At 38.0% G+C, this 12228-nt stretch overlaps 1 protein-coding gene across 1 annotated transcript in view; it reads right to left on the bottom strand.

Annotated features, from left to right (window-relative positions):
* Positions 1-367: 367 nt before the first annotated feature.
* The window catches only part of Cobll1 (cordon-bleu WH2 repeat protein-like 1), a gene marked incomplete at its 5' end in the record, with an annotated part of 59334 nt that continues 47473 nt past the window's right edge, over positions 368-12228 (bottom strand). Inside the window, 3 exon segments of the mRNA XM_013518787.1 lie at positions 368-1034; positions 6829-7005; positions 8831-10383. Of these exon segments, the coding sequence (XP_013374241.1) occupies positions 954-1034; positions 6829-7005; positions 8831-10383 (1811 nt within the window).

Raw genomic sequence — 12228 nt, 5'->3', positions numbered from 1 at the left:
ATTTGAATTAAAGCAGGATTTCTAGTTTTCCAATATGAATATACACCAATTACTTTTCCTCTCTACACATATCAAATGTGAAATAATTGTACAACATATCAATATTTTCACAGGAAGATTTTTTTTTAAGGCTTCTGGCACATAAAATAAGTAATATTAGTGTGTCAATGTCATAATTATATACAGAAAATATTTAAAATTCTCCTGTGCAACTTAAACTCTAAAGATTAAAACATCAAGTGTTCATATTTTTTTTTTTTTTTTTTGGTTTTTCTCCGGTACCGGGAACCGAACTCACGACCTTGCGCCTGCCAGACAGGCGCTTTTGCCGCTGAGCTAAATCCCCAGCCCCTTCAAGTGTTCATATTAATAAAGTATTACAATGTGCTTCCTCTAAATTTGACACTGATTTGTAATTATAACAGGAATGGACAAGATAAGTCTTGTATACTAAATGATCCATCAATGAAAATAACTGAACTTTATATACTAATTTTCTAGATCATTCTTTCCGCACAAAACAGCCTGAAATGTAACATAAACATTTCCAATCAAACTAACACTGAAGCAGCAAATGTCAGGTCTGTTTGCTGGTGTATGTGTCACACAAATATAAGTCTATAAATCTTCATTTATACTTTAAGTCACCGCTGGAGAGAGTGTGTCATCAATAAAGGGTAATTGTTTCTCATTTGAAAAAAATGAAAGTCATTTATAGCTTGTGTTACAGTTCTAAAGCAGCATATTTAATTTTTAAGATGAAAAAAGACCAAAAATTATAAATTATAAATTCTCATAATTCTTCTTATGGCATTAACAGCCATAGCATAAAATCTCAGACTTTAATAGGTAATATATTAGTGTCCATCTGAATATACATTTGCCCGCATTCTCCATGGGTCTGAAGCTGGTCCGGGAGGTGGAAGCAGAAAGCGCAGCGTGTGGGGCCACGTTTAACAGCCCTCCTGGGCGTCGGAGGACAGGCTGAGTCTTGACCTTCCATTCACAGATATTGTATTGGACGGAACAGTAACCTAAGTGGAACAAACACACTTTGTATCCATCAATTTAAACTGGGACACTTGTCTAGTTTTCAACAATTATCACATTTTAACTTCTGCTTCATTGTAAATGCTAACAGTTAGTATTTCTCGTTCAATAAATTACAAATAATTACGAATAAATATTCACCCTACCATGAAATGAAAAATGAGAGAGTTATTTCCACAACAAACAAGCTAAATAATCCATTAACACATCTTAAGTCTTTATAAAATTACCAAATCAACACAAAGGACAACAGCACACACAGACTGCAGGACAAGCTGTTAAAAAGCATTTTTAGCTAGATTAATTCTGGCTCTCCAGAAGTACTTTGGAAAATGTAAAACACTCAAGTGCATTTCATAATGCAATGATTTTTACCATTTTTATAAATACTAATTTGAAGTTCTCTTCTTAGCGATCCCTTATTTACTAAAAAAAAAAAAAAAAAAAAAAGGCTTTTTAAAATGCTTTCATATGTAAGGTTAAAAAAGGTCAAATCTATGACCGTTATGTCCAAACAATTATAGAATGCAAAGGTGCTTTTGTGATTTTATCCAATAAATAAGCTCAAAGTTTTACAGCAAAGTCTTCTGTTTGCAAACTATCAGCAAATGAAAACAATGAAGAATTTTCTAGATAGCATGAAATTCCACACTTTAAAAAAAGAAAAACCGGGCTGGGGATGTAGCTCAGTGGCACAAGAGCCTGCCTGGCAAGCGCAAGGTCCTGAGTTTGATCCCCAGTACCACAAAAACAAAAAACAAACAATAAAAAAAGAAAAACCATGTGGACACTGAATTGTAAGTATGTATACTTTCAAATATCAAAGATAAAATAATAAAGATACTCTGAAAAACCTATAGATTATAATTTCATTAGCTGAGGCACAGAAGTAAACCTACAATCTTATAAAACAAAAACCAAAATACAGATGACCACTGATTCTTCTGTCAACAAAGTTAGTGAAAAGGAAAATTGGCAAATTTAGTTCCAGTTTTGTTTTCTTTTGCTTTATTTCTTTCCTTTTGCTGAATGACAATGTGATCATCTACAGTAACGAATTTTCTTGAAGGCCTAGTGAATCCAGGGTGGAGTAGAGGGGCTGACATCGCACACCGGAAACAATATGAAGAAGAGCTGCCGCCAGGGGAAGCAAACTCACGGCCACCCACTTCAGGGTACGTGTGGGATTCCTTCCAGAGTGCAGCTAACAATGATCAGGTAACAACTGTTCATTGTATGAGCTTGTTCCCAAAGCCTCTGTGCAAAGGAGAATCTTTTTTTTTTTTTGTAATTGGTGCCTACATTTCAGTTCTTTCAATTCTTTGTCAAGTAAAAGAGAAGATTTATTTTATGCATCTAAAAAAAACCTAATTGCTCTAAATGTCTGAACCACTTATTGTGGGATGCAGTTAAATGTCCATCAATAAGTAGCAAATAAGTTATGTCACATTCACACAGTGAAATACTATGTAGTCATGAAAAGGGTAGTACAGATGTATATGTAATAAGATGGGACACTTCAAAGAGATGTATGTTTATGGATGATTTCCTCAGGATTCCATTTTTACAAGCTAAATACATTCACATATTTTAAAAGTGGTCTGGAAGTAGACACAGCAGTCTATCAAGAGTAGTTACTCTGGGAGCACAATGGCATTTCCTTTGATATTTAAAAATTTGTTGACTAAACTTTTAAACACAAGACGGCATTATTAGAATATTATTCTCTAAATTCTAGGGACAGAGATCACATTCATTTTGGTGCCACTTTATCCCAATGTTTATTTCAGTGCTTGGCCCAGTGACGTTCCTAAGGAGTATTTCTTGAATGGGATATGGTAACTTTTCACAAATATTTCAAAAATAAGCATAAACTGTTTGAATTCTTTGAACAAGGCACACATTGCAGTTATGACAAAGATCTTTTTGTAAAAAGTTTAAGAATTTAACAATGTGAATATCTACTGGTTTGTCATCTATCCTTGAGGTTCAAAGACTTTTCAGTAATATTCATCAACTTTTCTGAATTATAGAACATAACCACTAAACTTTTCATCAACCATTTCTATTTCAAAAACATACACGCAATCATCAACCTGAAACCTTCTGTTCAAATTCAAACCAAAAAAGAGTAAGACCAGGACATGTGAACAAACAAAATAAGCCAGCAAGGTTCTGGGCAGTTTATCCAGCTTTCTGCCTTCCCTCCAGGCTTCTATCTAACCAGATAAAGTTTACATTCAAAAGGCATACTTAGTGTCAAGCAGAAAATCTCATTCATTGGTTTATTTTCAGACTTTATTTTTACAAACTATCCTATTTGTAATAATGGAATAACTTGGGTTTTACTAATTTAGGCACTGTAAGTACCAAAAGCAGCTCAAGTGTTTCTTGGTCTCACAAAGGCCAATTATAATGGGTTAATCTTATTCTCTGTGAATCACTTGCTGATTCATACATAAATTTTAATACTATAGATGATTTATAAACTATTGAGCTAGATTTATTAGTGCTTTATGTGAAAATAAGACTAATGTCTGTGACTATACGGGAGCTGAATGAGGCTAAGATTTGGAAACATTTTTCAGAAATATAAAAAAAGAAAGTAAGGCATGTCCATGACTATACTCACAGCACAGCAATCAACTAAATAAGTGCTCCAGTGTGAGCCAACCATTAGAGTGAAGGTTAATTGCCTGGGCATGAACTAGAGCCCTAAGGCAAGTTAGTACCTGGAGTTAAATTCAACATTCAGATGCCACGAGATACACAAAACACAGAGCCAACTTTCTGATAAGCAATCTAAACCTGCTGTCAAAATTGCTGGAGAATTTATTTAGCAATATAATTACTGTTCCACAAAAGAAATGTCAAGATTTAAAAGAAATCAGGACAGAAATGTGGGACCAAAACAAGATCAAAAGAAAGTAAGAACCTGCCTCTGTCTGTCTCCTTAGCTTTTGCCACTTTGTGAACAGAATACATGCATAGAAAAGTTCACTGGACATTTGCATACATCCTGGTGAAAGCAAACAAAAGTAGGTAAGAACCCACCACCTGGGTCAGCCCCCTACTACAGTTGTCCTTCTTCAAATTTTGATGCTTTATCTAGAATTTTATACTAATTTGGATATTTTACATGTTTTTGCATTAACATAACATTTATTTATTTTTTAGAATTTCCTATTAAGTTTTATGACTGTCCTCCCACAGTAAATCCTCAACAACCTTCTCTCTTTCTGGAGGGACCCATAATCATAATTTTTAGAATTCCTTTCTTGTTTTGATTTTTTGGGAAGGGTACCGGGAATTGAACTCAGGACCTTGCACTTGCCAGGCAGGTGCTGTGCCACTGAGCTAGATCCCCAGCCGTTTTAATTTTTAAATTATTATTTATGTATGTACTGGGACTGAGATTGACCACGGGGCTCACTCATGCCCAGCGTATGCAGCACCACTGAGCTACACCCCGGCCCACATCTGCTTCTAAAAATAACTGGTAACTATGCTGCTATCACTAATAGGAATTAGTTTTGCAAGCTGTCACCCTTCTCACATGTTATTTTTTATGCTTTTGTCTACACTGTCGTATTAGCTGTATTCTGTTCATTTTATTGCTGTACAGTGCTCTATTTTTTCAATACAATGTTATGTATTCTATTACGTATTTGGATGTTAGGGTTATATGTATTGGGCTATTATGAATAATATTTCATGAACACATACCTAACTCATGGAAAATAAAATCACAATTTTTGGAGTATATAACTAGAAGCGAAAATGCTGGTCATGGAGTGTGGACATTTTGAACGTTACTAGATCCTATGTCCATTTTTAATGAAATAAAATGAGTATTATAAAATGTTCATTTAAAAGAAATTAGGAGTTAGCACCCTACAGACTCAGAGCTATCAATAACCTCCTACTCCGAAAGATAAAATTTTATACTCAACAGAAACCAAAGTAATGAGCTTTAAATGGGATACGTTTATAGGACCATCATTTAGGCCTCCTTTTTGGGTTAATTCATATCCTGCTCGTTCCAAAGGCAATGGGAGTTTTCCATGTGAAAGGACTGCCGAACCAGGGCCGGGGAAGGCACCAAGTGCACCACTGCTGCCTGCACAACTCAGCCGGCCTGAAAGGTATTTCCAATGAACACGCAGGGTTCTGCAATTAGTTCACTGAAATGGAACAAAACCACAGACTTAGCAGACAGGCAGTGCACTCAGTCCTTGCGTAGTTCTTTGGCTCTTGTGGGGTCCGATGTGCCACTATTCTGGCCTATGGGTGCATGGGCGGCCAAGGCTTCATGTTATACCTTTTCATGCCCGCTGTGGCAAGTGAAATATTTAGTACTTATGTGCTTAAAATTCCTTGGCAAATTTATTGAGTTTAAAGCTTTACATTGGTAGTTAAAACTCACCTTTAACCTACGAGATTAGAAGCAGAAAAATTTTCATAAATGAGAATGTGCAATTTATCAACAAGGGTGTGTTTTACCCTCAAAAATATAAATTTGTCACGATCTGGGATAAGCCAATTTCAGTATGTTTTTAAAGCTATCCCAAATTTTTAAACTGCCTGGCACTTCAACGTAGGCCCTACAAATAATTTAAAACGACTCAAAGCGGAGCCCCGCAGTGATTCCTTCACCCCTGAAAGCACCTGGCATTCTGCCTGTGTGTGTGTCTGCCCAGGTAGGGCAGCCGATCTGGAGAGAAGATGATCGTCGCTCCCTGCTCTGCACAAACACTTGGAGGAAAATGAGCTTAACCAGCCGAGTATGGCAAATGCTGATGGGCCTGAGAGGGTGCTTTGCTTTTGTTTTTCTTCTATCTCTGCAAAATTTCCATTCCGGTGTAGATTTAATTTCTGTCGAGCTCAATGTTTTGTTCAACACGTTTCTTAGCTCTTCTTTAAATAGTTTCTAAAATGACTAGAGCAGGAATTCCCAAAGTGAAACGCCTAGCTAGTCAGCAGAATAATGAGGACCTTTTTCGTCTTCAGTACTGCAGTACTTCTACGGGGATGAGCAGAAGGAAGGAGAGTAGTTAGGGAGATGACGGCCTCTGGAAGCAACGCTGATGCGGCTGCTCAGAGCTTTGCCCTGTCCCCTTTCAGGTCATGAAGCGGGCAGAGAGGGGAATTCACCTGTGAAAATTCCCTGGGACCCTCATTTAGTGTCTGCCCTGAAGGGAAGGAAAGCTCTGCTCTCCTCTCTGATGCTCCTCTGCATCACCGGTCAGGAGGACCCGGACAACTGGCCAGACATTATGAAGTGTTGTTTCTGTATTAGGTCTCATCTACGGTTTCCAGGTTTTTCTCACTGTTTTATTAAAGCTATGAACTCTCCCTAAAGTCTAATGGTTACTGCGGTCCCCGGAGGAGCTATGACTGAAAAACTCACAGGCTACCATCACTAAAAGTCCTCTTTTTCTGGAATAGGAATGAATTTCCAAATGAACCTTCTCTGCTGTGCTATCAGAATTTCTTAAAATAAGAGTCCAGAGCATTTTCTATATATAGTCATACAGTAAGAACCAGTCATGTCCTGCACCCAGCCTACGTTGTGAAAAAGACCTGGTAATTTTTTAAGTATGTGTAAGACTCTGGATTCTCTCAGTTTAAACTTTAAAAATGACTCTGACATAAAAGAGTAACTTCTGGCACCTTTCCTGTGTAGATTTAAACGGTAGAAAAAAATTTCCCCTTAAGTATTAGTTTGACAATGTTGAATATAAACCCACTGTCACCCATCTGGTAAAGAAAACTTACTCTTTTCAGTTTGGCAGCAGCCTCTCCAGAACGGATTGCAGTCAGCAAACTCTGTCGGATCTGTTCTGGGTCAGAGCTTTGGAATGTTAAGGAACTTTGTCTCTTAAGGGTGAATGATGGGCGGTCAGTTGGAGTTGGCATTTGAGAATTCTGTTCATTATGTGCAGAGTTATTTTGCTACAAAAATAAATGGGAAATATTTATATGAATTCCACGAGAAGAATGGGCCATTTTTTTGCAAAACATTTTCAGCGTCAATAGTTCTTTAAGAATCAGCATTTGCCACACTGCTGAGTTAGACACAGCTCTGTTTCCTCACTCACTGAACTATCCGTGCTGCCAGCGCTGCGCTAGAAGACGAAGGCGCTACCTTCCTTCTTCTTGAACTTAGGAGGCTAACAAGCAAAGGCGAGAACACAATCGTCATTGTACTGTGCTTGGGTCCAATGATGTTGACTTTGCCAATCCATGGAGTTGGCTAGAAGAGCCAAATTAAGAATCAAAAAATTCCACAAACGGAAAAGTAACCCGTTTTCCTGGTTCCGCACAATCTACTGGGAAACAACCATATCTGAGTGTACAAAATAGTCAAGTACTGACAATTTCATATACCTTGTACCCAGTATGTCCCCGAATAAAGGAGGGTTAACTACTTTGCTACACTTAGTGTCTTATGTTGGGTTTCTGGAAGTTATAGGGACTAAGCACTGACCATGTTTTATTTTCCCCACAAGGCTAAAATTAATATTAGGAACTTCCAAACTGAAGAATCAAAAACTTAAAAGTTTATAAGAGGAAGAATTAGTAACTGATTTAACTAGCAGATGTTACATCAAGTAATCCAAAAAGTTTCTTTCTCAAACTGCCAAGTACAGATCTTTATAAAAAAGAAGCTACACAGCGCTCAGGCAATGACTCAAAACTGTATTACCTAAATCAAAGTTCCATTGCTTAGGAATGATATTGCACTTCAAGAAAAAAAAATGCAGACTTTATTCCCAAGTCAAGAATTAACCTGCGTATCATACATCACTCCCTGATACTATACCAACATGATAAACATAAATGTAAAATATATGAAGCGATTCTTCAAGACAAATATTTCTTTAAAATTATAAAATATTTACTTGGCAGTGTAGTGAATGTTCTTTTACACTAGCAATGTTTGAAAAAGTAGTACAAAATACTTCTGGAAGTGCCACACAATGTGAAAGTGTTCTTTAAACACTACGAGAGTAAAAATACACAAAGTATTTCTTAAAAATTGCATGTGATTATCATGATTCATGTCATCAATTTCATCCTCTTCTTTGACTATGTTATCTGATCCTGGCAAAATACAATACTGAGCTCACACATTATCAAATCACTAACACATAAATTACTAAGGTTAGGTACTAGATGATGATCTGGTAAAAGGACAAGTGACTGGAAAAGGTGATATGAAATTAACAAATGGGAAATTAAAAATGACTTTTAAAATTACTTGCAATTTAAGCTAGTTATATGTAACTACTGCTGAGCTGGGGCTGAATGTATGTGGGGGAAAATGCAGAGGGATGTTTGGAAACTTTAGTCTTTCATACTGCTGTGTTTCACAGAATGAAAGCATTCTGCTTATATTATGTAGCACTATAAGATTGGAGGAGAAATTAAAGTAAATCGGAACATCCAAAAAAAGTTAAAAACAAATTAGCAAACCCCAGGAAAACAGTTACAACACTAAACTTGAAAACTATACAAATGAATGCAGAAACTTTAAAACACTTGATAACTATATAGTAATATACAGATGTCTTTACAGTAATAATTAATCAAGCGATCTGAATTACAATTCTGGAGAGATTCTATGTGTTACTGATCCTGTCCCTATAATAGCTTGATGTCCTATTCATATGAAGTCCGAGTTATGAACACACAAACCTACCAACATGCCTGCTATCTGTTACTTTAACCAGGTTGCCTAAGAATCTGAGTGCTCTTTTTAAAAAGGTAAACTTACATTCTCTGTCACAAGCAGCTGTGGGATGTCAGGAAACTTATTTACAGAGCATGTCTTCCCGTCTTCTGCACTGGCCAGAGGCTGGGCAGGTTCTGCCTCACTGGAGGGCTCCGTGCGCGCCTTACTGAAGGACTGCGACCTTTTCACTACAGCAAGGGCAAACGGTGAAGGAGAGGAACTACAGAATGGCCGGGGGGCACCAAAAGTTTTCAAAGTCTTCAGATTTACTGCCGCTGGCTGAGGAGTGGGAAGAGGCACAGGCTTAGGCGCTATAGGAGGAGGAGCAGGCTTCTGGGTGAGGATGGCATCGTCAGTGTTTTTAATGTGGGTCAGTGGTGTACAATGACTTGTTTCACTCAAGGGAGAAAGAGTCTGCTCGGGAGAAGGCAGTGTGTCCCTTTCCAGGTCTTTACCTGGGAGTTCTTTGGGGGCAGGGGCAGGGGCAGTGTGTGTGCTCTTGGCAGCTGCAGACGTGACGTAGTGGCCTGATGCTCGCTTCTGCATCTGCAAGAAAAAGGAATTTGGTTTGGCCTGGGGATTTGAAACCCGAGACTTTATTTTTGACTCCAAAATATTGTTTATGTCTTCCAAAGTTGGTGCGAAAGGAGCTGTGCCAGTGTCGCCGGTCATTCTGGGAGGTTTCGGAGGCTTAGTCATGGCCCCACTGGGAAAGCTCAAGGCCCTGTGCAACTGCTGCTCTGTTCTCAAGCTGGGCTTGGGGGTGAGGTCTTGCTCAGGCTCCGCTGGGCCTTCCAAAGTAGCAGTGTTTTCTGTTTGCATGGAAGTTTCCTTCACATTCTCATAAGCGTGCTTTTTTCCTAAACTATGTAACTTTTGGTCATCTTTCAACACTACAGTTTCTGACTCCCAGTCTTTCAGTATTTCCAGGGATTTGAGAGGCACTATTTTGTAAGTTGTCATTCCAATTTTGGGTATATACTCTCTTGTAATTTCGTTAGAAGGCTTTGGTTTGGCATTGTAGTCCTGTCTATAAAGTGGAGAGTTCTGTAGGTAAGAAACAGTTGAATTTTTATCAGTTCCATCCACAGGAGACGAAAGATCATCATCACCATAGGCACACACTGGATCTTTCCGGGCAAGTCTATCTTCTGAATGTACAGTTAGGGTGCCCTGACTTCTCAACTTGCTCGAGGTATCTACAGAACCGAGTAGGCTTAAGGATGAGTGTTGAGTTGATTTGTTATTTGACATTTGTACACGTTCATCAACTTTGAGGTCGGACAAATTATGATCTTGGTGATTCCCGTCAAAGCTGTTACAGGAAGGGGTGGTCTGAATCGCGGCATCTTGCGTTTTTGTCTTTTCTGCTCTGTGCTGACTCAGTTTTTGATCTGGCAATGATGCTACCGCTTGATGGTTTTCCTTGGAACTTAGAAAACTCTCAGTGTCACGCGCGCGCCACTTTGACGGCTTGTCAACTTCTGTGTTTACTTCCTTACTTTTGGCTTCATCTTCTACACAGATTTCTGTTCCCCTCATGCTGTTTTTCTTATCTTCTGTTTTTGTTGCAAGGACACTGCTTTCATTTTGAACTATTAAGAGAAAAAATGTTGTTAGTATATTTTAAAAAGTATAAAAATTCAGGTTTTCAATGTCTATCTTACCCCACCCACAATGAGCTGGAGTGTCACAGATAAATTTTAGCTCCTTCATTATAAAAATGCAGGTAGCAGCTCACAGAGAAAATAGCGCACCCACAAACACTTCAGTTTGGAGCCCATTTAACTAGTGGCCAACATATTAACTAATAACCTCTGGGAGCCTCTTTTTTCTCAGATATAAAAAAATAAAACGGTAAAAGTTTATATTATCTACATATAAATAATTTATGTAACAATCTTCTTAGGATAGGGCATTACCTGGAACAAGCACTCCACAGAAATTTACTATCTTCCTCTGTACTGTAAAAACTTCCTATTTCTTTCATTTTTCTCTCCCCGCCCCTCCTTTTGTCCCTGCCCCTCAATACACGGTTTGCCTGTGTATTCCAGGCTGGCCTTGGACCCACTGTGCAGGTCCTTTTAGGATTTTCTTGCAGTCACAACATGGGTGATTTCATCTACACAAAAACAATCGTACTGGTTTTGACTTTTCTGTATCAGCAAAAGGTATCCTTATTCTAGTGTTATAGCCCAAGAAGGAAAACAGTCTCCCTTTTCCCTGCCTGACTTTTCTTCTTGATTCTAGTTCAGATCTCCTGAAAATGAAAATCACTTGCCAGTGTCGTGGTTAACAAAGCAGTAGCTTCTACTCAACAAGAAGATGGCAAAGACCTCATGTGGGGTCCTGGAAACATGCGTCAGCAATGTGCACTGTGCGTCTAGTGTCTCATACCTAGCGTTCAAGTGATTTCTGTATTGTTCCCCCAGTGAAGCTCCTGTGCAACTACTTCTCACCTTCAAAATCTTAGTGGTCTCCCTTTCTGGATCTGCTAATAGTATGCAGTGTACAAGTAAATTGTCTAATACGAATATTTGGTAATGACAGTTAATATTCTTTGTTTGCACAATTCCCATATTCAATATATAATTTGAAATGCAATTTATCTTTAGTCTTTCCAAATGAAATGCAACTGTTATCAGATCATGTGTCATCTCTTTGAGTGACTTCTCTCTGCAATGAGCAGTAACTATGAACTTTTGTGATTTAAAACTTAAAATTGGGAAATAGGCAAGAGGCAGATTGCTGCTTCTGCTCCTCCTAACTTACTTGGTTCTTAAGTGTTTAATATTTATATGAAAAGCACTACTTTGAACACTATTATAAGCACAGAAGAATTTAACAAATGGTTTCTGGCAGTGGGAAATGAGCCTAAATGTACTTCTTCCTCTCATTTATTTTTCATTTTCCACTGAATGTAAGTATTTCCAAGCTCACACAATGGAAACAATTTCCAAGAAAAAGTAAATCAATGTATTTTAAATTAAATCCCCTATAACAAACACTAATTAATTTGTTTTGGGACTTCGAATTTCTGTTTTTCACATTTTCACTGGGTCACACTTACTTAGTTATTGTCTAACTCTGAATTTCTCAACAACATTTCACAATGGGTCCCACCAATTATCAGGCCAGAACCTAAAACGATCCCTGAACTTATGAGCGACCATCCTCACTCATATCTGACAATGCTGTTCGCTGAGTTTCCCCGCATGACTGGGCCGTTTTCCAAGGATGGAAAAAGCAACCTTTTATACTGTTCCTGCCCTTTCCCTACTCAAAGCCAATAGTGACATCCACAAATGGTTTTAAAAAATGCATCTGGGAGGTGAAAAGGAAAACAGAAAACTGCTTGAATGATAACAGAAGTTACTTCTTTTCATATCACCTAAAAGTTGACCGGCCATTAAGAAGCATACGCAAATCAAACACTATGT

Source organism: Chinchilla lanigera, unplaced genomic scaffold (assembly GCF_000276665.1).
Source record: "Chinchilla lanigera isolate Chin_1 unplaced genomic scaffold, ChiLan1.0 scaffold00048, whole genome shotgun sequence".
In the NCBI taxonomy this organism is placed as follows: Eukaryota; Metazoa; Chordata; class Mammalia; order Rodentia; family Chinchillidae; genus Chinchilla; species Chinchilla lanigera.
Note: the sequence above shows the minus strand (reverse complement) of the source record. Positions and strands in the feature narration are given on the sequence as shown.